Raw genomic sequence first — 27,843 nt, forward strand, 5'->3', positions numbered from 1 at the left:
GTTATTTCATAGTTTTGATGTCTTATTGATTATTCTACAATGTAGAAAATAGTAAAAATAAAGAAAAACCCTTGAAGGAGTGGGTGTGTCCAAACTTTTGACTGGTACTGTGTTTAGCAAAGATGGGATGGATCTACATTTTGATATTTCGTTTCTGTAAGGTCTTTAACAAACTATAACGGACCAACATTGAAGTTTATTCCAAAGCAATACATAAAATACCATAAATACACAACTTGAAGTAGGGATTGTCAACTAGATTCAGCCGTGGGATGATTGTTTTGGTGTGGATGGTCGGGGGGCTGGAACATAATTACGATCACATTTCTCTATTAAGCGTGGGAATACTTGGGAACAGATTTCTCAAATTAAAATAACTTGGAGCTGATTTCCTGGTGTTTTTAGTATATTATGTCAAATAAGAAATACAATTATTTAAAAAAATTGCAAAGAGAACTTGGGGGGCCAAATAAAAACACAACATTTGGCCAGCGCACGCCAGTTGGAGAATCCTGATTTGAAGGAACAACATTTATAGTCATGGAGCACGTTCTGATTAACCAGTGAGGGGCCAAGCCTCTACACACCCACAACTGGTTTATTCATCAAAACCCCGCCACCGCCAGCACTGCGCAGATAATTTTTAATTGTGGAAATAGCAAAAATATTTCGAAGACACCGCTGAACCTATAATGGTATGGTCAGCTCTTAGATTACCACAAGCCAGGTTCGTTAATTGATTGCAAATTACATGACCTTCCCCTGGACTAAATAAAATAATAATAAACCCTCCCCCTGTACAGATGTTCCCCCTGACTGAAATTGAAAATGCATGACCCTCCCCCATTTTTCTCCGTGTAACAATGGTGTACATTTCGACCACTCCCTTATTTGTTCAATGGCATCAGTGCTTGGTACATAATTTTCAGGGGGAAAATGTGCGTGCATAGCGTGGGGGCGTGTTTAAGTTTTTTTTTTTGCAGTGCGCAACGTCACTCGAATGCTACGCAGTGCTGAAACCTAACACAAGCGATCACTGATTAAAAAAAGGGGGAAACTACACACACACACTCTTGAACACACTTTCACCCCTTCTATCCAGCACAGCAACGTGACAAAATCCCACAGAGACTGGTAAGATCTAAATATCTTTCGGCACTGTACTAAAGGAATGATCGGTCTTTTTTTTATCAGGTAACTATTGTTAGGTTTTAGGTCGATGGGAATTGCTGACGGACAAGCTCGCTGAAGTCCGTGTTCACTGCTGAATGTGAATACATCACGTATGGCGCTCTGCGTAGAAAGCACTCAAAACCTACCCGCGCCTCTACACCCTGAACAGAAATATACTAGAATAAAGTATGTTTAAAAGGTTAGTTATGATCACAAATGAAAGGACTATCTTTGTTTTACTGGTTCGGGCCTTTCTGTCCTACGACGAGGGCCTACAGTGTTCGTCTTTCGATGAGCAGTGTACCCAAATAGTAGTGTTCTTATACAGTTTGGAAGAGGCACACACACCCCTTTTTTATTTCAAAACTTACACGGAAATAAATAGTATTTTGACAAGATTGTGTTCGCGATGTTCCCCCCCAAAAAATAGACCAACCCGATCATTAATCTAAACTGTTCGTAGCACTACCTGTCACTGTGTTTCGTGAGTAATTCTTGAAGATTTCATTGATAGTTTAGTAGCTATATATCCTTCGTTGTTTACTTGGCTGGTGAGCATGCACGTTGTGCTGCGTTGTTGCCGCCCGTCGCTGTGAGATCCTCTTCCTGAGCTATCATGGCAGCTGTGTTTAAAACCAAGGCGTTGCGGTGCATGCCATTGTGATTAAAAACACTCCGTTTCGTTATTAGGAGAACATGAGGTTATATAGATTGAATGTTACTGTGAAATACAACTTTTACCTTTAATTTTTATGGTGTATTTCAGATTTTTGTGATCAGGGCCTCTCACTTTTCAGTGTTTGTATGTAATGTCTCCATTTCCTATTAAAATATTATATCTTAACCTAATGAATTCTATGAGTTATTGTAATTTATTTTTAATAGACTATTGTTGATTTGACAATATTGTAGGTTTTGTCCTCTACACTTCTAGATCATCAAATGGTTTCTACCGTCTTTCAGCAATTGACTTGACTTTTCTGTTCTTCCAACACATGCATGTACACACAGATACACCACACCTACACCAACAATGGAATTGGCAGTAGCCGAGGGGCTTAACATCCCAAAAACAGGAGAAATGTTCCACAGGCCCACCCCTACTTTATTAGTCTCCAAGTCTCAATCAAATTCACCTTTTGTTTCACTGATGATTACACAACATGTATCCATGAAACACAGTAGGCCACCTCCAGCAACGGTATGGTTTCATATGTAGGTCTAGATTTTAGGAACTTGGAGGGCCTTAACAGTTTTTTTTAATACCTTCAGATATCATTTTCTGGCAGGTAGCCTAGTGGTTAGAGCATTGGGCCAGTAACCGAAAGGTTGCTGAATTGAATCTCTGAGCTGACAAGGTAAAAAATATGTTGTTCTGCCCATGGACAAGGCAGTTAACCCACTGTTCCCCAGTAGGTCATCACTGCAAATAAACATTTGTTCTTAACTGTCTTGCCTAGTAAAATAAATGTTACATTTGAATAAAATACCATTTACAAAAACCTGTACCTTACCTGTCTAGTGTAATCTATAGTATCTAGTGAGGTTGACTAACAAGGTCAACTTGATGCTGCTATCAGGTGATTACCTCTCATTCTTTCTGTCCCTCTCACGAACAGAAGAGCTCACTGACTGTTACAGAGACGATACGGGAGACGACGAGAGAGTTTGTGAGAGAGACCGACCATGTCGGCACAGAGGAAGGGAGCGGCAGCCAAGCTGCGAAAATGTGCCTTCTGCAGGACGAACCGGGACAAGGAGTGTGGACTGCTGCTAGTGTCAGACAACCAGAAGGTGGCAGCCCACCATAAGTGCATGGTGAGAAGACCCCCCAGTCGGTGGTATAGTGCTGACTACTGTACGCATTGGCCATCCATAAGGGTTTCTCAATGCCAACCAATTTAACTATCATATAAAACCATATTTAAGTGTCACTCCACAATATGACAGGATTGATATCCATGTTCCAGGTTAAAAAACAGATCATTGTGAACCACTGAGTTTTGAGACACTGTAGGTGTAGCCGATGTGAAATGGCTAGCTTGTTATCAGTGACGTCACTCGCTCTGAGACCTTTCAGTAGTTGTTTCGCTTGCTCTGCAAGGGACCCGGCTTTGTGGAGTGACTGGTTACGATGCTTCGTGGGTGTCAGTTGTCATTGTGTTCAGTGTCCCTGGTTTGAGCCCAGGATTGGGCAAGGAGAGGGATGTAAGCAATACTGTTACAAAAGCAATCATATAAGGCCGGGATGATACCAGTATCACGATACTCATTATTATCGTGGCAAGGAAACTAAACTCGAAGCGGATTGAACTTCTTTAGGAAAACCACCCTAATGTTGGAAACAAACATTGTTGTCATCCTGAGTTACACCTGTTTTATTTTCCAAGCTTCCAAACAATATTTGACATACAGCGGGTTTTTATCAGGACGAAACAGTATGGTCTGATTCGTGTTTTCATTTTTGCCATGGAAAAGATATTGCAATACTGGTATCATCCCGGCCCTACAATCATGTTTCTGTATTGTAGCTTATTATTCCGATTAGCAGGAAGTGTCATTGTGTCTCAGTTGTGAAACCTTATTCTTCTTAAGGCTTTGACGGTCATGGAATTTTGGTTGATGGAAATTGGCCAGGCCGCGGCCCCCCAAAAAATGACTCACATTCTCTCCTCTCCTGACTGCATGTGCTGCCATAGAAATAGAATGAATAGAACAGGCGTCCCCATTCAAGTCAATGATGGCATAATGGGTGGACTGGCAGCCATTGCGAGGAGCAAAACAGGAAGTACCAATCAGTAAGTGCTGTGATTACAAAAATGAGCCACATCAGTTAATATAATTTGAATGAACATATTACATTACCATGGAATTTATATATAAATACCAGACAGCCATTGTGAGCGTACCCATGAGTTTACCAGTCAAATTGCCAGGGTTAGCGATTCCAAGCCTGTTCTATTAATGATATTTCTATGTGTGCTGCTGCTGCAGGGAGGGTGGTGTTGCCTAGGCAACCGAAGACTCATTGCAACTACAACTTGCTTGTTTCAGCAAGGAGCAAAAAGTTTCATCACATTATGAGTCCATGTCACCACTGAAACGGACTCGACTGCATGAATACCCAGCCATCCCGTCTTCAGTCAGCTGTTAAAAAAACAATTTAAAAACGGTTATGACTTATTTTCTTTTAAGTCTTCATCCATAACTGTCAGTTACATGGTAGTAGTGCCAACCCTAGTTCTGCTCTCTGAGAAGTAGAACATGGTTATTGTGTGTGTTGTCCCAAGTTTTCTGTTGAATACTTTTGTCATTGCCCTGTGCAGCTTTTCTCCTCCGCCCTGGTTACATCTCACTCAGACTGCAACGAGAACATCGGGGGGTTTTCTGTCCAGGACGTGAGAAAGGAGATCAAGAGGGGGAATAAACTTGTGAGTCTCCATGGCAAGATATTCCCGCATGTCCTCACATTTGGAATGTGTTCTAGATGGCACCCTAATCCCTATTAGTGCACTACGGCAACTCTGGTCAACTAGTGCACGATATAGGGAATGGTGTGCCTTTTTAGGACTCATACCACGGTGAGTTGCCAGGTTCAGCTAGTGAGATGGGAAGTCTGGTTCTTCTCCTCCCCTTCAGATGTGTTGGTCCTGCCATCGGCCTGGTGCCACTGTTGGCTGTGATGTGAAGACATGCCGGCGGACGTATCACTACTACTGCGCAGTATGGGACAAGGCCCAGGTCAAAGAGAATCCCTCACAAGGGAGCTACCTGTAAGTGCCCTGTGTACATAACCTTATGAAAACATTTAGCTTGACATTTCTGTTAAAAATGATCCTAATATTTCTGTCTTTGGATGTAGTGTGTATTGTCGCAAACACCGGGATGCCTCCCAGGATGCCAGTGAAGGTATCTAACTTATCTTCTATGTGATGCTCAGCACACAAGGGATGGCTTTTATTTTGACACTTTTAAAGTAGAACACGGGGATTAACTCTCTGTACTGTTGTTGAGGGTGAATTGCCGGTGTATTGATGTATCCAATTTGATATTTTTCAGATGAACAGGAACAAGGAGGTGTTGCCAATGACTCAGACTCCTCCCCTCCACGGAGTAGGGGGCGTGGGAGATTAGAGAAAGAGCGAATCAAAGTTGGATCCCGTGGCCAATCAGAGGACACACGCTCGACCTCCTCTCAAGGTGTAGATGATGAGAGCTCCTCGCATGTAAGACCACACACACACACACACACACACACACACACACACACACACAAAACATTTGCCCTGAACATGTATCCTGAGGTGTGTGTCTGTCTTTCAGAGGGACAGATCCCCTCTGAGGGGCTCTGGGGATGGTGGACAGCGCTGTGGCTTCTGCCACTCCGGAGAGGAGGAGAACGAGATGCGGGGCGTGTTACATGCAGATAATGCAAAAAAGGTTGCTGCACATTACAAGTGCATGGTAAGAATGATCTCATCACTTGTCAGTCTGTACTAAGCAGTAACAATCATTGTTCATCAGAAGAAGAAAAAATCTGCTGAAGATGGTCTATATACTATTGTTTGTCCAAGCATTACTTTCTGGAAGATGTATGGATTGGAAAAGCACAATCCATTTTAAAGGTATTTTCTGTTATACTCTGATTTGCCCTGTTTGTCATCTGACCTGGTCGTCACTCCTACCTGGCAGCTGTTCTCATCGGGAACCGTCCAACTCACTACCTCCTCACGGGCTGAATTTGGGAACTTTGACATCAAAACAGTCATTCAGGAAATCAAGAGGGGGAAGAGAATGGTGAGAACCTTGCAGATAGCACTGTAGTATGGTAATGTGAAGACACAAGGGTTGCTCAGTGGGACAAGCAGCTTACTAGCACTAGCAACTAATAACATTTTATTTGCAGAGAATTTTAATGCATTTCTACTGAATATGGGGGAAGATCCTTGAATGTCGCCAATGCTATATCAGAGACCTATTGTTGTATTACCAATCAGATTGATGTACCCATAGAGATCCTATTAAATAAGTTTTATAGTTCTATGGATGTACCTTCCTTAGTTGAACGCGCTGACTGTAAGTTGATCTAGATAAGAGCGTCTGCTAAATTACAAAATGTAAATGTATATTGATGGTCTCTTCCAGAAATGTACCCTGTGTACCCAGTTGGGAGCCACTATTGGCTGTGAGATCAAAGCCTGTGTGAAGACCTATCATTATCACTGCGGCCTGCAGGACAAGGCCAAGTACATAGAGAACATGGCTCGTGGCATCTACAAGTGAGAACCCCCTCTGCTTTCTCATTTTCAGGTGTCAAGTCCTCACCTATGGATAGTTTTCTTCTGGTTCATAAAATAAACACTTTGCTGTTGGTGATTAATTACATTGCAACTACTTAAATAAAGTATAATGTATTTGCTCCTGACAGACCTCAATAATAATCCTCAAGTTAATATTCCTGTCCTGTCTGTAATTCTATGTAACCTTCGTAAAGATATAAGTTGACATTACACCATTGTCTCTCCTCCAGGCTGTACTGTAAGAATCACAGTGGGAATGAGGAGCGGGATGAGGAGGATGAGGAGAGGGAGAGTCGCAACAGAGAGAGGGCGGCCATTGATCACGGGGGAACACTGCCTCTGCCTCCGCCACAAATCAATGGCAACTAGGTATGGCACTGTCACACCTGCCTGGATCAAATGGTGATGAATAAGTACCAATAGGCCAGCAGCTGTCAAGTATTTGGTATACGGCTGATGTCAATGTACTCCCTTCACAGGTGATGGTTAAGGATTGCAGGATAAGAAGAGGGGATATCCAAGATGGAGCAAAGATATTTTTCTATTGAGTTCTTCTGAAGTAGGGGGCGACTGCCAGCCCCCTCATTCACCATTTCAGTTTCTTCAAACATCAGACACACACACCCCTGCCAGATGTGAACATGTCAGCACCTGGCTTCTTCACAAACCTCTTTGGTATTGTTAAGTTTCATGGATGAGAAATGGCACGGCGGGACTGGAGTACTAAGAGAAAAACACTGCTGCTGGGTGGAAGACGAAGCATATGAGAGTTGTGCTCTTCCTGTAATACATGTTGTATTGCTCTTAAAGAAGACATGACTCAACAAAGTTATCAACATTCATTGTATCTTGCTTCCCATGTGCCCCACAGCATTCTAGTTCTATACAAACAATATTATTCTTCCTCTAGCTCTTCTTCAAGGAGGCTGCCTTGTAATATTGTAGATTTCCCCCCAGTCTCTTCCTAATCATGGAATTTGATTTACTTTGTTGTAGCTGTAATCTTCTCTCAAGAAATTCCTTTTTTACTTCTCTAAAAAAAAAGTGTATTGTTTGACAACTGTATCATAATCATGAATACTATTGAATATTTGTGGCTTTCTTTTATAGTCAATCAGGATTAAAGTTCATCTGCTAGCATGCAGCACTTTAGATTTATTCATGTTCTGTGTTGCTCCAACATGCCCATGCAGACTTCTTTATAAGGAAAGAATATTGACTTTTTGTGCTATTCTCATTTTCTCAGCATCCACAATTGTATTTGTGAAGGGTTACAATTACAGGCTACAATATACATTTTGTATTACACTTATACTGCTGAAATGTTTTTGTCCAACATAAGAAAGCAAGAAAAAAAACATTTTGATGTTGTCCAGAAGGTGGCAGTATTCCTTTTTCCTTTTATGATTTGAATATTGTACCAGACATGTTATTTCGAAAGCTTCCAAATATATATATATTTTTTTTACTTTTAAACTGCCAGATCAATATAAGATGCCTCATAAATAGTGGTTGTTGATGGACGCTTTGGGATTGGAGGAGTTTTGTTATGGTCAGTTAATAGTATGAAGAATGTCACGGATACCTGGATGTTGACCAGAGCAAGAAGGCCCTTCAGCACTACCCCGGTCAACAACGTCTTCTGGGTTCAACCGGCTAGAGGTCTAAATGGTAGTCTGTGTTTAGTTCAACCTTGATCCCTATCCAGGCTATATATCGTTTGAAGTAAGTTTATTGTTGGCAATAAAAACGGAATACAGTCCGCTGCACAGAAAAGCAGGTTGAAAATGTATATATTTTTTTGAGCATTTAAAACGGTACTGTTGATTTAGAATGGGCATGTTGATCAACAACATATTGATCAATTGGGTAGCTAGAATGCTACATTACAGGTGCATGGTTTGAAGAAACTGCTTGGTAATTGACGTTGCCATTTTCCATATTCATAGTGATGGGAATATCATGCAGTGCCCCCGCATTGCGTTTAGTCTACATGATTTCATGGCGATGACAGATTCTATCCAAAATGGGCGGTGCATCAGGATTTCCCCTCATTTGATTCGTTATTCAGTCCTACAACCAGCTCCGCACGTCCTGCAGAGGTTTTGCGGAAGATCTACTGTACGTAGGTTGCTAGGTGGTCTGCTGTTAAAGAGGTGAAACTCATTTTAGGTGACAGAGACGAGCAGAAACAAGAATTTTGCCACGACGATACGGACATGGCGTCAAGCAGCCCCTGTGTTGTGGTAAGTCTTGCAACGCTGATTCAAATGGGTGTTCGTTCATATTGACTGCTATTTCGTGTCAAAGAGGAATGGGTCGTAACTACTTTTTTTTTAGCGGAAATACGCGCCATTCGCCCCTGTAAATGTAAATTTTCCGAATTATTACGATGTCCTTTATGTGTTCTTTTTTAATGCTTCAAAATTGTCATCGCACGCTCACCTTAAATCACTCATGTTCATCTCAACAACAAAAATAGCTGTCTAGCTACATAACTAAGCGCGGCCTGGGGCATCGCACGCGTGCTAACACGCATGGCACATGTTATACTTACCATACCACTAATCTTGATTCATACAGTAGGACGAATATACGGATACATATTCAATTGACCATTAATAGCACTAGAGTAGTTTTCTGTAAAATACGAACAAAATGCAAATTATATAATCTAACTTCGAAACGAATATATATGCATGCCATATGGGGCGGGTTATTGCTTGTCTCTCCAACCAATACATTTTTTTTGGTTCAGTCCTGTCACCCAGAATAGTTTATTCTTGGAAAACCACAGCCTACAGGCTTTTGGGGCTTACTGCTGTACTGCAACCAGCATGATGTCCTCATTTCACTGGTATGCATTTCACCATTATATTTCACCATATATTTACAGAAGTACAAAAAGATGTAAATTGCAGAAGAACACATTTAGCTTTTGTAGCCACTTCCAACAGAATAACACATTTGATTGCCTATGTCAGTATAGCATTTCTATTTGCTATCAAACTTGTTATCGATTGATGACACAGACAACATGCTGAATGCAGCAGATTTTGCAGACATGGCTTGGGGAGTCAGTTAGTCTGTAGGAGAAACTGGAGAAACTACAGTGTTTACATTCACCCCTACTGCTGATAAGTTGGCCCTTGTTTAAAAGAGATAGGTAAGAGAGGGCCACTGCGGGGAGGAATGCCTCATTCCATCTTTAGATAGGAATTATTGTATCATAACAACACACATTGCTTTCACAAGGTTACAAAGTACATTTCTCTACACTAGTACAAGCTTACATTCAGGTCAACTTATGATTCATAGCTTGGTTGTTATGTCGTCTTTTGAAGGGTTCTTTTTGGTTTAATAATGAGTCGATTGCACATTTGTGACTATAGTGCTACATAGTGTGATGTGCTGTTGGTGGAGCTATAAGATAGTTTGAGGGAACTGTTCTCCTGTTCTCCCACCAGCTGAGCCCAGTACAGCAGCACCTGTAGTAGACAGCAGGTGGGAGGAAGACTGCTGTAGGATCTGTAGTCCCCAGACAACTGCCTAGTACCTGCATGGCTCATTATCAGTCCTTATTTCTCTGCACGTGAACTTCATCTGTTCTGAGCCAAATCACATGAGTACATAGGAATATATTTCAGTTGGACTGGCATGGGAAGGAGAACACACAGTTGTCCCAGGTCAGAAAATGTGAGGACATGTCTCAGGATTATCCACAGTCCATGTAGCTTCGGCCTACATGTAACTACATTGTTATAATAAGAAACCCTTTTATATGGTCTTATAGAGTGTGTAAATGTCAGCCAGGGGCCAGGGCAGGCAAGAGACCCGTGATCACACCCCAATCCCTGGGCACCTCTGGGCCTGGTCTGGTGGCCACTCTGCTGTCACATGACTCTGATGAAGCTCTTTGTGCATCCCAAATGGCACCCTATTCCATATAAAAGTACTGCACTATATAGGGAATAGGGTGCCATGCCATTTGGGACACACATCCCACTCTCTGGATTCAAGTGCAGGGCTGTTGACCCCTCAGTAGGAAATTAGATTTGAAAACATATGGGGTATATCGCTTCCAGAATTAGTATGGCATCTCTGAAAAGAGGCAGTGTTTATATAAATTGAGATACTTCTTTGCAGAGTAATCTTGTATTAGTTCAAAGTCGATGCCAGGGACAAACAGTGGAGTCTTTAATAGAAGCTGGAGGGGTGTGTTAGATGACTGCATGATTGGAGTGGACTGATTCCCCTTTCCTAGAATTGGGGCTGGCAATGTGCGTTTTGCTCTCACCTGCCTCGGTCAGTATTGAGTGGAGTCTGCAGCTGCGGCAGCAAGTGTGGGTGTGATTTGCTATGCCAGAAGTCAGTTGCACCAGTGATACCAGACAGAGGGGAGGGTGCATTGTGATAGTTGTAAAGTGAACAACCTTTAGTGTCTTCACCTCTATTCCCACTGCCTCCCGTTTAGATAACACCCATGTGCTTTCTTTAACCCTTTCACTGCTGCGTCATAGCAGTTCCACATCACAAGCATGGTATTGATCAGGTAGATTGTCAGCATGTGATCTGTGTTCCAGATCAGCGATGATGAGCAGGGATATGACCTGGACCTCTTCTGCATCCCAAAGCACTACGCTGATGACCTAGACCGGGTCTACATCCCACATGGACTCATCCTTGACAGGTGGGTTGTTACTAGCAGTGTGGTCTTAATAAATCCTCTACAGGATCGGTGTTTCCCCCGCGGGATGGTTGAGCTAATGTGATTAGCATGAGGTTGTAAGTAACAAGAACATTTCCCAGGACGTAGACATATCTGATATTGGCAGAAAGCTTAAATTATTGTTAATCTAACTGCACTGTCCAATTTTAAGGGAGCTATTACAGTGAAAGAATACCATGCTATTGTTTGAGGAGAGTACACAGTTATAAACTTGAAAATGTATTTATAAACCAATTAGGTACATTTGGAAAGTCTTGACACCACAACATTTTGAACATAAATGCAATGGTTCATTGGATCAATCTAAAACTTTGCACATACACTGCTGCCACCTAGTGGCCAAAATCTAAATTGCGCCTTTGGCTGGAATAATACATTATGGCCTTAATCTTGCATTTCAAAGATGATGGTTGTTAGGTTCTTATTTTTCAGAGTAAATAACCCACGGGCACTAGAGAAGCATTAACTAAGTTTAATTCTATCCCAAAGGTTCTGTACAGCTGTAATCAGACCGCAAAACGTTTCTCACATCACAGTTATATACATCCCACTTAAGACACTCCCCTTTCTCTCCAATCCTTACATTTTTTGGCTCTACAGGAAGCTAATAAAGAGGGTAACAGGATTCCTAACATTTATTACTCTCTTAAGAGAATCTGTCCTCACCTCGTGACCTCAACCCCTCTTTCATCTAATACACAGATGTCCATCTGTCTTTCCTCAGAGATATAAAACCCAGTCTCTTTCATTTCCTATCATTCATTTACTATCTCAATGACAGTCCTTCCTCTTGAACAACAGCATCCTAATGTTCACTTTACATAAACTTGGAAATTACTTAAATGTATAAACAATAATAAAACATGAATAGAAAAAAAACTAACATGATTATAAAACATGAATTAAACAAACAAATGAACAAACATTCACCGCAAGGTGTACAAATTCAGAAACGTATGGCCTCCGAACTATGGTCACACAACAAAATGCCATTCCAGCTGAATCTGCGGTCTCCTTCAATGGCAGATGGAGCAGGTTTTAGTTTCTCCACTTTCCCCTTCTGTTCCTAAGAGAGTGATAGCACAAAACTTGGAAAGCAAAAAAAAAAACATAAAACATAACAGTATTAACAATGTGATAAGCTATGCATATTTATATATGTATGAAAACCAAAGTCTGAATTCCCACTCTCTCTTCACTTGACTCTATGCCTCCAGGATAATTTCCTGCTGGGTTCCACAAAAATGAAAGCTCTAAAAAGCTTCCTCATGCTTTCACCCAGTCTTCCCCTTTAGGCCCCAGGTTCTGAGAGGTGTTCCCAATTCATGTCATTTTCACTTTGTTCCCCATCTTCTCCATTTCACCTGATAGGCACCAACACCTGATATGCAAGTGTCTATCCCTAATCCATGTTCCATCCTCTTGAGGTAACTCAGCACTGTATCTGCTTTCAAATCAATGCCTTCAACATTTTGTTCACAGTACCCCTCTATCCTCTCCTCTATCATATGATGCATTAACCCATAAAGCAGCTAAACCCCAATCCAACTTTGATGTTTATAGTAGTTCCCAGACCCAACCATCTGTATGTCTTACAGTGGAATCTAGTCTCTCTCTCGCTCTGCTTCCTGTGTCATGGTGTCTTCACTCACCCATTATGCAGTTGGATCTCACTTCACATGAAAACTATGCCCCCCCCCCCCCCCCCCGGAGAGACTTGATGATCTTAACCACTGCAGGTACTGTACGGAGTAGAGATCGATCGATTATGATTTTTCAACGCCGATACCGATTATTCGAGGACCAAAAAAGCCGATGCCGATTTCAATTTTTTTTTTGAATAATGACAATTACAACAATACTGAATTAACACTTATTTTAACTTAATATAAAACATCAATAAAATCAATTTAGCCTCAAATAATGAAACATGTTCAATTTGGTTTAAATAATGCAAAAACAAAGTGTTTGAGAAGAAAGTAATATGTGCCATGTAAAATATGTGCCATGTAAAAGAACTAACGTTTAAGTTCCTTGCTCAGAACATGAGAACATATGAAAGTTGGTGGTTCCTTTTAACATGAGACTTCAATATTCCAAGCTAAGAGGTTTTGGGTTGTAGTTAATATAGTATTTATAGGACTATTTCTCTCTATACCATTTGTATTTCATATACCTTTGACTATTGGGTGTTCTTATAGGCACTATAGTATTGCCAGTGTAACAGTATAGCTTCCTTCCCCCTCCTCGCCCCTACCTGGGCTCGAACCAGGAACACATCGACAACAGCCACACTCGAAGCATCGTTACCCATCGCTCCACAAAAGCCGCTCCACAAAAGCTAAAAGCGAGTGACGTTTGAAACAGTATTAGCGCACACCCACCTAACTAGCTAGCCATTTCACATTGTTTACACCAGCCATTAGGCTGATAGGCTTGAAGTAATAAATAGCGCTGCGCTTGCGAAGAGCTGCTGGCAAAACGCACGAAAGTGCTGTTTGAATGAATGATTACGGGCCTGCTGCTGCTCAGTCAGACTGCTCTATCAAATCAGACTTAATTATAACATAATAACACACAGAAATACGAGCCTTTGGTCATTAATATGATCGAATCCGGAAACTCATTTTGAAAACAGAACGTTTATTATTTCAGTGAAATACGGAACCGTTCGGTATTTTATCTAATGGGTGGCATCCCTAAGTCTAAATATTCTTGTTACATTGCACAACCTTCAATGTATGTCATAATTACGTAAAATTATGGCAACTTAGTTTGCAATGAGCCAGGCAGCCCAAACTGTTGCATATACCCTGACTCTGCGTGCAATGAACGCAAGAGAAATTACACAATTTCACTTGGTTAATATTGCCTGCTAAACTGGATTAGTAGTTATAACTCATGATTATGATTGATTGTTTTTTATAAGATAAGTTTAATGCTAGCTAGCAATTTACCTTAGCTTCTACTACATTCGCGTAATAAGCGGGCTACTCGTGGAGTGCAATGGTTAGAGCGTTGGACTAGTTAACTGTGCGGTTGCAAGATTGAAACCCCTGAGCTGATAAGGTGAAAATCTGTAGTTTTGCCCATGAGCAAGGCAGTTAACCCACAGTTCCTAGACCGTCATTGCAAATAAGAATGTGTTCTTAACTGACTTGCCACTTTAAATAAAAGGTATAAACCAATGCTGTTCCAACACCCCGCCTGGTGTCTCTTAATGTACATTCAATCTCCAGAATTCAGCCCGTGCCCTTGGTTATATCTCTGATTCCACCTGAGGATATGCACACTGCAACACATGGTTTATTTCCTGAGAACATACTTGATATTTGAATAACCGCATCCCCTGTCCTCCCATCGGTCCCCCAGTTACCAGTAACCAATCCATGTTACATGAGTCGTCATAAACTGATATCCCAACACTGCTACTAAAGTAACCATTGCTACTTCCAACATGGCCCATGACTATAGTCTCACAATACCCCTCATTTGCGCAGTAGTCCCATTCCATGCTATCAATATAGCATTCTACGCTTCTACTACTGCTCCTGTTACTGTCCCTATAGGGACTGCTGTGAGAATAGCTATTGCTCGGAATTTGTCTCCTGCTCTCCTATTGTCTTCGTGTTTTTCTGATAAGTCTAGGACTGAACCTTTCAGATACCCCCTACCTGTTTCCCAGTTTATCCCTTGGTCTCTAGCCACCAACATCTCCACTGACCTCCTGTATTCTGCTACAGTTGGTTCCTGCGGATAATACATCCCTGTGCTCAAGTTAGGTACACATCTCTCATCCCAAGGCCGATCTACCCCCCCACCCGTTTGGAAACACCTTTGTTAACGTGTAGACTCTGGGCCCCAACAGTTGATAAGTAGCCACCTTCTGACACTTACCATTTACTGTGGTTCGGTCCCAATCTACTGGGAAGTATGTCAAATGTTTACTAGCTGTCAGAAATGGGGGCGTTGGAAGAGTATCCAACCGTACAAAAACTCTTGAGTCACATGTCTCTTAATCACACTCTGCAGGAGATGTGATGCTATTATCACAGCAAATGTTCCTTCTGGCGATGTGGCCTCCTGTATACTAGGGATCTGTAGCTAGTCCTTCTGGCGATGTGGCCTCCTGTATACAGGGATCTGTAGCTAGTCCTTCTGGCGATGTGGCCTCCTGTATACAGGGATCTGTAGCTAGTCCTTCTGGCGATGTGGCCTCCTGTATACAGGGATCTGTAGCTAGTCCTTCTGGCGATGTGGCCTCCTGTATACAGGGATCTGTAGCTAGTCCTTCTGGCGATGTGGCCTCCTGTATACAGGGATCTGTAGCTAGTCCTTCTGGCGATGTGGCCTCCTGTATACAGGGATCTGTAGCTAGTCCTTCTGGCGATGTGGCCTCCTGTATACAGGGATCTGTAGCTAGTCCTTCTGGCGATGTGGCCTCCTGTATACAGGGATCAGTTGTTATTCTTTTAAGTTGTATGCCTTCTGTGACAAACTCATTACTGAAAGTTGACAAAGGTGTCTGAAATGACAACACTAGCTCTGCTACTTTCACCATGATCTGGGTATGTGTAACGTTAAATTAAATCCCCATGTTGTGTACAGTTAGCTCTATCTCCTGTAACAATATACAGTCTCTGGGAATGATACTCCTCTATCATTACATCTAACCCATAACACACAATACTCCTAATGCATTTTCTACAGGTATAAACCTACTAACACATTCTCACATCAGTTAGTCAATACACATCATTCCCTCCTCTGGAACAATGAACACCCTCATGTTCCACCAAACCTAAAAACATATTGACTTGAAAAGAGAAACGAAGTACATGTTTAATAACTTAGCACCACTCATTGATGCGATGTAACATAAAAAACTCTTATTACAGGGTATAAAAATAAAAAAAATGTTCATGTTCGTCCCAAGCTATCATCCAGTCAGTCTCCCAAACAAACCACCTCCCCTCAAGATGACACTTAGAGATACGTTTCTGGAGACTCTCAGCCACATAAATGTTAGCAGCGCATCCACCCCTCATCGTGCTTTAGCAATTATCTCGCTGTATCCCAATCACAACTAAAACATTTTATAAATTATCCAACCCGAATGTAGAATGACTGACCTCAGTTCTTAATTTGAGTCTAGGGCTCAAATTCCAGTTTGCCAACTTAGCACAGATCATCCCATTTATAAACAACCTTTTATTGTCGGTCATAACTCTTCTCATTACAGCCCCCTCTTTTCCCTGTTTTCCTGTGGCCTGGTAAAGAAAGATCAGTATCTCAATGCATTTTCAGTTTAAATAGTTAGCAGGGCGTATACCCCCCCGTCCTTCACCCGGCACTTATCATTCTTACGTGTCTTCTTCAGATATCGTTTACAGTTCATTTCCCCAACGGCACATGTAACTTTTGCCTGTCACATTTCATGGCCCTTGATAATGTCCCGATGTTAATATCCAAGTAGATACTTCCGTTTCTCCCACCTGAGCTTGTTCTCTCTCCACGCTCACTCCACAAGCTCTCTCAGCACCCCAGCCCTGGTCTCATTCCACAAGCTCTCTCAGCACCCCAGCCCTGGTCTCACTCCACAAGCTCTCTCAGCACCCCAGCCCTGGTCTCACTCCACAAGCTCTCTCAGCACCCCGGCCCTGGTCTCACTCCACAAGCTCTCTCAGCACTCCGGCCCTGGTCTCACTCCACAACCCCGGCCCTGGTCTCACTCCACAAGCTCTCTCAGCACCCCGGCCCTGGTCTCACTCCACAAGCTCTCTCAGCACCCCTGCCCTGGTCTCACTCCACAAGCTCTCTCAGCACCCCAGCCCTGGTCTCACTCCACAAGCTCTCTCAGCACCCCAGCCCTGGTCTCACTCCACAAGCTCTCTCAGCACCCCAGCCCTGGTTTTGGCTCGGATTCCGATAGGAGTGGTAAAAGTCACTGTCTCTCATAGCACGCCTTCGTCACTCTTTCTTCAGCCGGTTAGGGAGGGTTTTGAGGTTCACACACGCAGTCTATGGTCAAATGATTTCTACCATGCATTGAAACACGATCTGACCTCATCTTCCATGATAACCTCAAAAAAGCACAGATCATAACAACAGTTAAGTTCATTACACTTCTGTTTCAGGAAACTAGACAAACATTGACTCGCTGACGAATTATGACATTAACCTTTTCTTAATAACATCTCTACGACAAATGTCAAAAAGCATAACATAATGTTACTGCTGGAAAAAACATGTTCAAAGTTACCAGATCATGAAGATAGCAATACATATCACAGTCTATTTGAAGTTACTGTCATACCACTGTATAAGTACCCTAAAAACCAGGCCCACTTTCTATATGCAGCCTGAACACAGTACCACTGTATAAGTACCCTACAAACCAGGACCACTGTCTATATATATGCAGCCTGAACACAGTACCACTGTATAAGTACCCTAAAAACCAGGACCACTTTCTATATGCAGCCTGAACACAGTACCACTGTATAAGTACCCTAAAAACCAGGACCACTTTCTATATGCAGCCTGAACACAGTACCACTGTATAAGTACCCTAAAAACCAGGACCACTTTCTATATGCAGCCTGAACACAGTACCACTGTATAAGTACCCTAAAAACCAGGACCACTTTCTATATGCAGCCTGAACACAGTACCACTGTATAAGTACCCTAAAAACCAGGACCACTGTCTATATATATGCAGCCTGAACACAGTACCACTGTATAAGTACCCTAAAAACCAGGCCCACTTTCTATATGCAGCCTGAACACAGTACCACTGTATAAGTACCCTAAAAACCAGGACCTCGGGGAACTGGTCGTTTACCCCTTTCAAATACGTGATTTAAAAAAACACATGTTAAATCAAAAATAAACTATTTAGAATTACAACTCTTTATAACTCCCTACAGACATAATAATAATCTCCTAAAGTAATGGTACAATTTGGATAGAGACGGGTGTTTCTCATCAATTTGATTTCATTCCTAATGAAGTTGATCATTCTTCATTAGGAATTTTTTATATTCAGGGCTTTCGTCACCATTAAAATGTTCTCTCTCTTTCTTTCCCTGTCCTTCGGAAACCATTTAAATACCTATTCCAAACATTTCATCCTCCTGCAAACTCATTTTAACTGAATTGAAAAGAATTCAAATAAATCCCACTACACGGCGATAGTATCTCTCCCCCGAGTCTAATGATTCACGGGTCTCCTTTTCCTCGTGATTCTCCATATCCATCATACCATATCAAAAAATGTAAAGTTCATTTTAGGTTTGGTACCCCTATGCTACCTACACGTGACCCTTCCACCTTTTCGTCCATTCTAGAATCCCATTCCAGAATAAGACGACATCAAACGTAAATGTATTTAAAAATAAAACCACATAGGATTTGTCTAAATCATTAGACATTCTAAGCCTTCTGCATTTGCAATGAGTGTTTGGTCATATAATTTAAATGTGTTACCTTTAGAATCCATTCCCTTGGCATTTCGCCTAGAATCTTCAACCCAAAATACGTTTTCTTGTGGCAAATTTAGCCAATGTCACATCGTAAGGAATCCGCAATATATACATGTGGTTCCATAACACTTTCTCTCACCAAGGCAGCCGCCTCAGCCATTTCGTCTGCTTTATGATTACCTATGGCGATTTTTATCTGTACGACTTGTATGAGCTTCACATTTCACCACTGCTAATTTACTGGTTAACTGACATGATTCTAATAATACCTCTACCTCCAGACCATTATTATTGGTGTTCCTGTCGCTGCTAACATGCTGGTGACCACAATGTACCCAAATGATGAATTTCTCCAAATGCTTACCACACACAGCGCACTCCTTTACTCTATTCCCTTCTGTGTTCATGTAACTAGAGCCATCTGGATACTATACTTTTCCTGATTCCAATTCTGTCTCTTGCAAATCAGGCCTAGGTTTTGGAGTAATCTGATCTGGGTCACATGTAAGCGATTCACCCTCCCTAGGCAACGGCATTAACAACGCAGGATTCAAAGCACCAATCTTATGAAATTGTAGATTTTCCCCATTTTACTTTAACTCCCATCTTGTCCATCTTGCACTTAGTAACATGTTGTGCTTTGTCATACATGCTTTATGACCCTGTTCTGCTAAATTGTCTATCAATGTGGTGGGGTCTCGCATATGAGTTTCTTCGTCTTTTGACGCTAATAACAAATCCTCCACGTATTGTACCAACATAGAACCTACAATTGACACCCTTTTAACGATTGTTTCAATGTAAAATGATACCACGTGGGACTCTTTGTAAATCCCATCGGTACTCTACTAAAAGTTAGGTAAAACGTGATCTAATACGTCTTCCATCACATAGAAACTGTAATCTCTATGAACCATTTATTAATCGAACAGAAACTATAAGCCGTAGGTGAAAGTTCCATTCTTGCTAACCTCAAAACGATTAGTTGTTGCTCTTTTGAAAAAAATGCAAACTCTTGTATAGCTGCATTTCCAGTCTCACCTTACACTCATTCTTCCAATGCCCGATAGATGTGGGACTAAAACAGGGAGCTATCTCCTTACGCTTTGATGTTTTTTCACTACATTTCTTAGTTTTATCCTGGTCATTGAAACCATAGTTATTGATTTTCTCTATGGCCCTATTAACCCCTCGCACGTCTGCGAGGTGAGTGGAGTCATATTCCACTCTTAAAACATTGTCTTGAATTAAATCAACTACCCCCACAATTACCATTTTGATCACAGGGTTCACCCCCGTCATCAAAGCAGAAGCGCAAATTTGAACAATCCACTCCCGTTCCCAGGCCTTCTGCAGTAAAGTACTGGTGTCACACTCCCGTTCCCAGGCCTTCTGTAGTAAAGTACTGGTGTTACACTCCTGTTCCCAGGCCTTCTGCAGTAAAGTACTGGTGTCACACTCCCGTTCCCAGGCCTTCTGTAGTAAAGTACTGGTGTTACACTCCTGTTCCCAGGCCTTCTGCAGTAAAGTACTGGTGTCACACTCCCGTTCCCAGGCCTTCTGTAGTAAAGTACTGGTGTAACACTCCCGTTCCCAGGCCTTCTGTAGTAAAGTACTGGTGTCACACTCCCGTTCCCAGGCCTTCTGTAGTAAAGTACTGGTGTCACACTCCCGTTCCCAAGCCTTCTGTAGTAAAGTACTGGTGTCACACTCCCGTTCCCAGGCCTTCTGTAGTAAAGTACTGGTGTTACACTCCCGTTCCCAGGCCTTCTGTAGTAAAGTACTGGTGTCACACTCCCGTTCCCAGGCCTTCTGTAGTAAAGTACTGGTGTTACACTCCCGTTCCCAGGCCTTCTGTAGTAAAGTACTGGTGTCACACTCCCGTTCCCAGGCCTTCTGTAGTAAAGTACTGGTGTTACACTCCTGTTCCCAGGCCTTCTGCAGTAAAGTACTGGTGTCACACTCCCGTTCCCAGGCCTTCTGTAGTAAAGTACTGGTGTTACACTCCTGTTCCCAGGCCTTCTGCAGTAAAGTACTGGTGTCACACTCCCGTTCCCAGGCCTTCTGTAGTAAAGTACTGGTGTCACACTCCCGTTCCCAGGCCTTCTGTAGTAAAGTACTGGTGTTACACTCCTGTTCCCAGGCCTTCTGCAGTAAAGTACTGGTGTCACTCCCGTTCCCAGGCCTTCTGTAGTAAAGTACTGGTGTTACACTCCTGTTCCCAGGCCTTCTGCAGTAAAGTACTGGTGTCACACTCCCGTTCCCAGGCCTTCTGTAGTAAAGTACTGGTGTAACACTCCCGTTCCCAGGCCTTCTGTAGTAAAGTACTGGTGTCACACTCCCGTTCCCAGGCCTTCTGTAGTAAAGTACTGGTGTCACACTCCCGTTCCCAGGCCTTCTGTAGTAAAGTACTGGTGTCACACTCCCGTTCCCAAGCCTTCTGTAGTAAAGTACTGGTGTCACACTCCCGTTCCCAGGCCTTCTGTAGTAAAGTACTGGTGTTACACTCCCGTTCCCAGGCCTTCTGTAGTAAAGTACTGGTGTCACACTCCCGTTCCCAGGCCTTCTGTAGTAAAGTACTGGTGTTACACTCCCGTTCCCAGGCCTTCTGTAGTAAAGTACTGGTGTCACACTCCCGTTCCCAGGCCTTCTGTAGTAAAGTACTGGTGTTACACTCCCGTTCCCAGGCCTTCTGTAGTAAAGTACTGGTGTTACACTCCCGTTCCCAGGCCTTCTGTAGTAAAGTACTGGTGTTACAGTTCCCAGGCCTTCTGTAGTAAAGTACTGGTGTTACACTCCCGTTCCCAGGCCTTCTGTAGTAAAGTACTGGTGTTACACTCCCGTTCCCAGGCCTTCTGTAGTAAAGTACTGGTGTTACACTCCCGTTCCCAGGCCTTCTGTAGTAAAGTACTGGTGTTACACTCCCGTTCCCAGGCCTTCTGTAGTAAAGTACTGGTGTCACACTTTATGGGTTCAGCGTTAGGCATTTTCCGTTGATAGAATGCTGCATCAAAACGCTGGTATATTGAGCTGTTGATTCTGATTTCATGTCCTCGTGCCAATTCATAATTGCCTCCCTGAATTCTTTTATTTGATTTTGAATTCTCCGTCAGCAGGAAAATGTGGTCCAATTTCTTTTTCTAATTTGCTAAATTTTTCCCATATTCCAGCCGAATTGGTAGAATACAATTAGGCTCTCACCCGGTTATAGCTATGCAGGCAACCAACCGGCTGGTATTTACCCCCTAGGACTTTACCTTCCGGGACTCACCCTATATTAATAGTAATCACAGGTATTAATCCACTGGGATTTACTATTGACTTTATAGTACTAGCAGGAACCAACCTACTAGGGAGTTACCCCCTAGGACTTACCCTACAGGTACCAGCCTGCTGGGCCTTACCATTTACTATAAAGCTACGACCGGTTGTTACACACTGGACTTATATAATTAAACTCAGGCTCTCCAGGTCCATATCCCATAATTAGTTCAGCCAACGATTCTCATCTCCCCAACATGAGTGGAAACAGATCTAGGAACTAGCCTACCTTGTTTGTTGTGCCGGCTCCTGTTCCACTGATGTGGACTCTATGGTTTGACTACAAACCGTGGTGAACCCTGCTCGCAGCACCCTCTGTTAGGTTCTTATTTTTCAGAGTAAATAACCCACGGACACTAGAGAAGCATTAACTAAGTTTAATTCTATCCCAAAGGTTCTGTACAGCTGTAATCAGACCGCAAAACATTTCTCACATCACAGTTATATACATCCCACTTAAGACACTCCCCTTTCTCTCCAACCCTTAATTTTTTTTGGCTCTACAGGAAGCTAATAAAGAGGGTAACAGGATTCCTAACATTTATTACTCTCTTAAGAGAATCTGTCCTCACCTCGTGACCTCAACCCCTCTTTCATCTAATACACAGATGTCCATCTGTCTTTCCTCAGGGAAATAAAGTCTCTTTCATTTCCCCTATCATTCATTTACTATCTCGATCAAAGTTTAGCCGATTCCAACATGGTACAAAAAACAAATATACGCTTGTTTTTTTCTTTGTATTATCTTTTACCAGATCAAATGTGTTTTATTCTCCTAAATTCATTTCACATTTCCACAAACTTCAAAGTGTTTCCTTTCAAATGGTATCAAGAATATGCAGATCCTTGCTTCAGGTCCAGATGTACAGGCCGTTAGATTTGGGGATGTCATTTTAGTCGAAATTGGGGGGAAAAGGGGCAGATCCATAGATGTTGCAATGAAAGAACATGTCAACTAAGCTTCAATTGCAATACATATTCAAGCTGGCCATTTTTTTATGTTCGCTATTTTACTACTATGTTAATTATTTTACTGCTATGTTAATTATTTTACTGCTATGTTAGTTGTTTTACTCATTCAGCCTATGTTACTTGTTTACACAAGGATTTAGATTTAGAGCCACAAACTTTTTTATAATCAAATGAATTAACTGATCACATCCACGTGAGGCTGGCAGTTCAGTTTAGTTGCGAAAGGGTTCTTCAGCTGTTCCCATAGGATAACTCATTTTGGTTCCAGGCAGAACTCTTCTAGGTTTCTTGTAGAACCCTCTGTGTAAAGGGTTCTACCTGGAACCTAAAAGGGTTCTTCCATTGAGACAATCGAAGAACCCTTATAGTGTCTAGATAGCACCTTTTTTTCTAAGAGTGTAGCCCCTTATTCAAACAGGCATAGGAAACAGGAACCCGTGCTGACTGACCACCCTCTCTCTCCCTGTCTACAGGACAGAGAGGCTAGCCAGGGAGATTATGAAGGATATGGGGGGGCACCATATTGTGGCACTCTGCGTGCTCAAGGGGGGTTACAAGTTCTTTGCAGACCTGTTGGACTACATCAAGGCCCTAAACCGTAACAGCGACCGCTCCATTCCTATGACAGTGGACTTCATCCGCCTCAAGAGCTACTGCGTAAGGCTCACTTTTCGCTCTGTTCTTCAAATTTGTGTCCCAAATGGCACCATATTCCCTTTTAAGTGCACGCCCTGCAGGGGCCCTGGTCAAAAGTAGTCACAAGTAGTGCACTATAAAGGGAATAGGAGCCATTTGGAATGTAGTTAATGAGTTATTACTATTTTATTATAGATGTTAGAAGTATTTAACGTTTATGTTATTTAATTTATTTATTACAGGCCTTGCCAAAAACGGCATAATGGAAAGAACATAATGTTTTATTCAGTCCATTGGTTTCACAATTGCACCTAAGCTTTCATTTGACCTTTGAGCCAAATGTCAACATGCACTACCTTAATCTCTTGCACTACCCCCCCACACACACACGCTGTTTGATATAATACATTAAAAAGCAGCTCTTTGTTTATGGATTCTTACTGCTAGATACTAGACATTTCAATAACAGCAGACCTGTCTGGACAAAGTCCCCTATCCCTGTTCACCTGTTTATTACATGTCTACACAGAATGACCAATCTACAGGTGAAATCAAAGTCATTGGAGGGGATGACCTGTCTACACTGACAGGGAAGGTAAAGAAACATTTTCAACTGACCTTTTCTATATCTGTCTGTCAAACATGGGATCATTCCTCAGTTATCTAGTTTAGCCTCCACTGTTTGCAGTCAGACAAATGTGTAACCTTCTTTAAAGCGAAAGTTCACCCATTTTTACATGTGGCCTTATTTTCACTCTTCCTCTGCTTGTAGTCGCTCCCCAAAATAGTTTTTCTTTTGGGGGGGGGGGTATTTTGTTTCTTTACGGAGAAAGTTGGTTGACACCTTTTGCTGAGTCATTAGTTGCCACAGACTACAATGCATTATGAAAATGGGTCTAAAGCATGTTAGAAATGCTCCAAAACAACTCATATTACATCAGAATCCCATGACTCAGCAAAATGTGTTTACCAATTTTCTCTTTAACGAAACAAAAATACAAACTTTGGAGGATCAACTATAAGCATAGAAAGTGAAAAATAAGGCCACACGTAAAAAAAACATGTTTTTTTTGTGTGTTTTTTTACTTTGACAAAAGTTTTGAAGGGGTTCTCATGCAGTCTAAAGTACAAGAAGCCATAACTATAATGGCTGCAGGGTTCAACAGGATACATCCAAGGTCACATTTCTAAATGGGTTCTGGAGTAGCTTTTATATTTGATATAGGCTAACAGTTACACTCTGTCGTCTCTGCCTCTTATTTTTAAATGTTGTGTTTTTACACAGAATGTCCTGATTGTGGAGGTATGTTATGACTACTTCTTCCTCATTGTTAAGTTTTAAACATTTTGTTATGTCAGCATTATAGACATTTGGCAGTGACACCCACTGTTTTGTCATATTTTTAGGACATTATTGACACAGGAAAGACCATGAAGACCTTGCTGCAACTTCTCAAACAGTACAACCCAAAAATGGTAAAAGTTGCAAGGTAAAGTAATCACCAAGTCTCTATCTTACATTGCAGTGTTATAAAAAGTTAAATATTTGTCCATACATCTTTGATGTAAATGTAGAATCAAGCAAAGGCACCGTACAGTGCAACTTACTTCTGCTTACAGAGAAGTTATATGGAAACCTCCAACTGTCATGTTTTCCTTTTGTATTTTAATTCTCTAACACCATCAGTCACATGACCAACTTCCTGGTTTGTGCTTTCAGTTTGTTGGTGAAGAGGACACCAAGGAGTGTTGGCTACACACCAGACTGTGAGTTCACTTCAACACTGCTAAATGGCTTCAGTGAATCATCTTAATCAATAGCCTGAGGCATTGTGCTGTCACACATACATTAACTATAATGAAGACCGATACAGGGCATCCAGAAAGTATTCAGACCCCTTTTTTCACATTTTGTTACTTTACGGCCTTGTTTTAAAAATGATTAAATAAAAACATTTCCTCAATCTACACACAATACCCCTTAATGACAAAGTCAAAACAGATTTTTAGAAATGACCCTTTCCTATGAGACTAGAAATTGAGCTCAGGTGCACCCTGTTTCCATTGATCATCCTTGAGATGTTTCTACTACTTGATTGGAGTCCACCTGTGCTTAATTCTATTGATTGGACATGATTTGGAAAGGTACACAGCTGTCTATATAAGGTCCCACAGTCGACGGTGCATGTCAGTAAAAACCGAGCCATGAGGTCGAAGGAATTGTCTGAAGAGCTCTGAGACAGGATTGTGTCTGGGCACAGATCTGAGGAAGGGTACCAACATTTCTGTTGACCTTCTGCATTGAAGGTCCCCAAGAACACAGTGGCCTCCATCATTCTTAAATGGAAGAAGTTTGGAACCACCAAGACTCTTCCTAGAGCTGGCTGCCCGGCCAAACTGAACAATCGGGGGAGAAGCACCTTGGTCAGGGAGGTGACCAAGAACCCGATGGTCACTCTGACAGAGCTCCTGAGTTCCTCTGTGGACATCAGAGAACCTTCCAGAAGGACAACCATCTCTGCAGCGCTTCACCAATCAAGCCTTTTTGGTCGAGGGGCCAGCCAAAGGAGTTAAAGGGGCCAGCTAAAGGACTCTCAGACCATGAGAAACAAAATTCTCTGGTCTGATGAAACCAAGATTGAACTATTTGGCCTGATTGCCAAACGTCACATCTGGAGGAAACCTGGCACCATCCCTGCGGTGAAGCATTAGTGGTGGCTGCATCATGCTGTGGGGATGTTTTTCAGTGGCAGGGACTGGGATACTAGTCAGGATCGAGGGAAATATGAACAGAGCAAAGTACAGCGAGATCCTTGATGAAAACCTGTAAATGTGGCTCAGGACCTCAGACTGGGGCCAAAGATTTACCATTCAGCAGGACAACGACCCTAGGCACACAGCCAACACAACGCAGGATGGGCTTCGGGACAGCAGGGTAGCCTAGTGGTTAGAGCGTTGGACTAGTAACCGGAAGGTTGCAAGTTCAAATCCCTGAGCTGACAAGGTACAAATCTGTCGTTCTGCCCCTGAACAGGCAGTTAACCCACTGTTCCTAGGCCGTCATTGAAAATAAGAATTTGTTCTTCACTAACTTGCCTAGGTTAAAAAAATAAATTTAAAAAGTCTCTGAATGTCCTTGAGTGGCCAGCGAGAGACCGAACCCGATCGAACATCTCTGGACTGACCTGAAAATATCTGTGCAGCGACGCTCTCCATCCAACCTGACAGAGCTTTAGAGGATCTGCAGAGAAGAATGTGAGAAACTCCCCAAATACAGGTGTGCCAAGCTTGTAGCGTCATACCCAAGAAGACTCGAGGCTATAATCACTGCCAAAGGGGCTTCAACAAAGTACTGAGTAAATGTGATATTTCTGTTTATTAAAAAAAAAAAAAAAAATTCTAAAATGACTAAAAACCTGTTTTTGCTTTGTCATTATGGTATTGTGTGTATATTTGAGGGTAAATCAATTTTAGAATAAGGCTGTAACATAAAATGTAGAAAAATACTTTCCGAATGCACTGTATCTAACCATCTGATTAAATAGAGGTTCTAGGCCCATTTAAGGGAAATAGTCCAAGACATATGTAAAAAAAAAAAAAAGCTAAATTTATTAAAGGAGTAAGTTAAGGTCAAACGAAGGGGGCAGAATGCACCCTTTCAGTTTGTTTTCCAACTCAGAGAAGTAGAACTACTTGGAAGCCTGTGCACTCAGACACCATAATGGGACAGAAACAACATTGCGATTACTATACAACTCTATGCTCTTTACTGAAAAAGACTAAAGGGTGCTTTTTATACCTTTCACATGTTCAACACCAATTAGGGTCCCCTGAGAAACATGGACGAAAACTATAGTTCCACCCTGTCACGCTTACTTAATTTGTTTATTTTTCAGTCATAGGATTTGAGGTTCCAGACAAATTTGTGGTGGGATATGCGCTAGACTACAACGAGTACTTCAGAGATTTAAATGTAAGTACTTTTTGAACAGATTTTCTCAGCTAGATAAACAATGTTGAGTAAAACGGTCTCATTGGTTCCTTTCTGTTTGTTTTCCAGCACATCTGTGTCATTAGTGAAACAGGGAAGGAAAAATACAAGGCCTGAAGAGGACAGCCCTTCCTCTAGTTGTCTATCATTCTTTTTTATGTTGCTTTAATTTGATATATCTGATTTATATATTTTTGGTCAGCAAAAAAATCAAATCAAGGGTGCAGCTCACTGG

The 27,843-nt window shown here is 42.0% G+C and overlaps 2 protein-coding genes across 2 annotated transcripts; both read left to right on the forward strand.

The window, feature by feature from the left end:
- The first annotated feature begins 1,008 nt into the window (after positions 1 to 1,008).
- Positions 1,009 to 7,997, forward strand: phf6 (PHD finger protein 6). Its single transcript, XM_029659362.2, has 11 exons — positions 1,009 to 1,134; positions 2,793 to 2,991; positions 4,500 to 4,604; positions 4,813 to 4,946; positions 5,036 to 5,082; positions 5,233 to 5,399; positions 5,497 to 5,637; positions 5,866 to 5,970; positions 6,319 to 6,452; positions 6,704 to 6,842; positions 6,953 to 7,997. The coding sequence occupies exons 2-10, from the start codon at positions 2,860 to 2,862 to the stop codon at positions 6,840 to 6,842; spliced, it is 1,104 nt and encodes a 367-aa protein (XP_029515222.2). The 5' UTR covers positions 1,009 to 1,134; positions 2,793 to 2,859; the 3' UTR covers positions 6,953 to 7,997.
- Positions 7,998 to 8,561: 564 nt separating this feature from the next.
- hprt1 (hypoxanthine phosphoribosyltransferase 1) lies at positions 8,562 to 27,816 on the forward strand. Its single transcript, XM_029659363.2, has 9 exons — positions 8,562 to 8,719; positions 11,057 to 11,163; positions 23,455 to 23,638; positions 24,147 to 24,212; positions 24,903 to 24,920; positions 25,025 to 25,107; positions 25,338 to 25,384; positions 27,514 to 27,590; positions 27,678 to 27,816. The coding sequence occupies exons 1-9, from the start codon at positions 8,693 to 8,695 to the stop codon at positions 27,723 to 27,725; spliced, it is 657 nt and encodes a 218-aa protein (XP_029515223.1). The 5' UTR covers positions 8,562 to 8,692; the 3' UTR covers positions 27,726 to 27,816.
- The last annotated feature ends 27 nt before the right edge of the window (positions 27,817 to 27,843 follow it).

This window comes from Oncorhynchus nerka, linkage group LG5 (assembly GCF_034236695.1).
Source record: "Oncorhynchus nerka isolate Pitt River linkage group LG5, Oner_Uvic_2.0, whole genome shotgun sequence".
Classification (NCBI taxonomy): Eukaryota; Metazoa; Chordata; class Actinopteri; order Salmoniformes; family Salmonidae; genus Oncorhynchus; species Oncorhynchus nerka.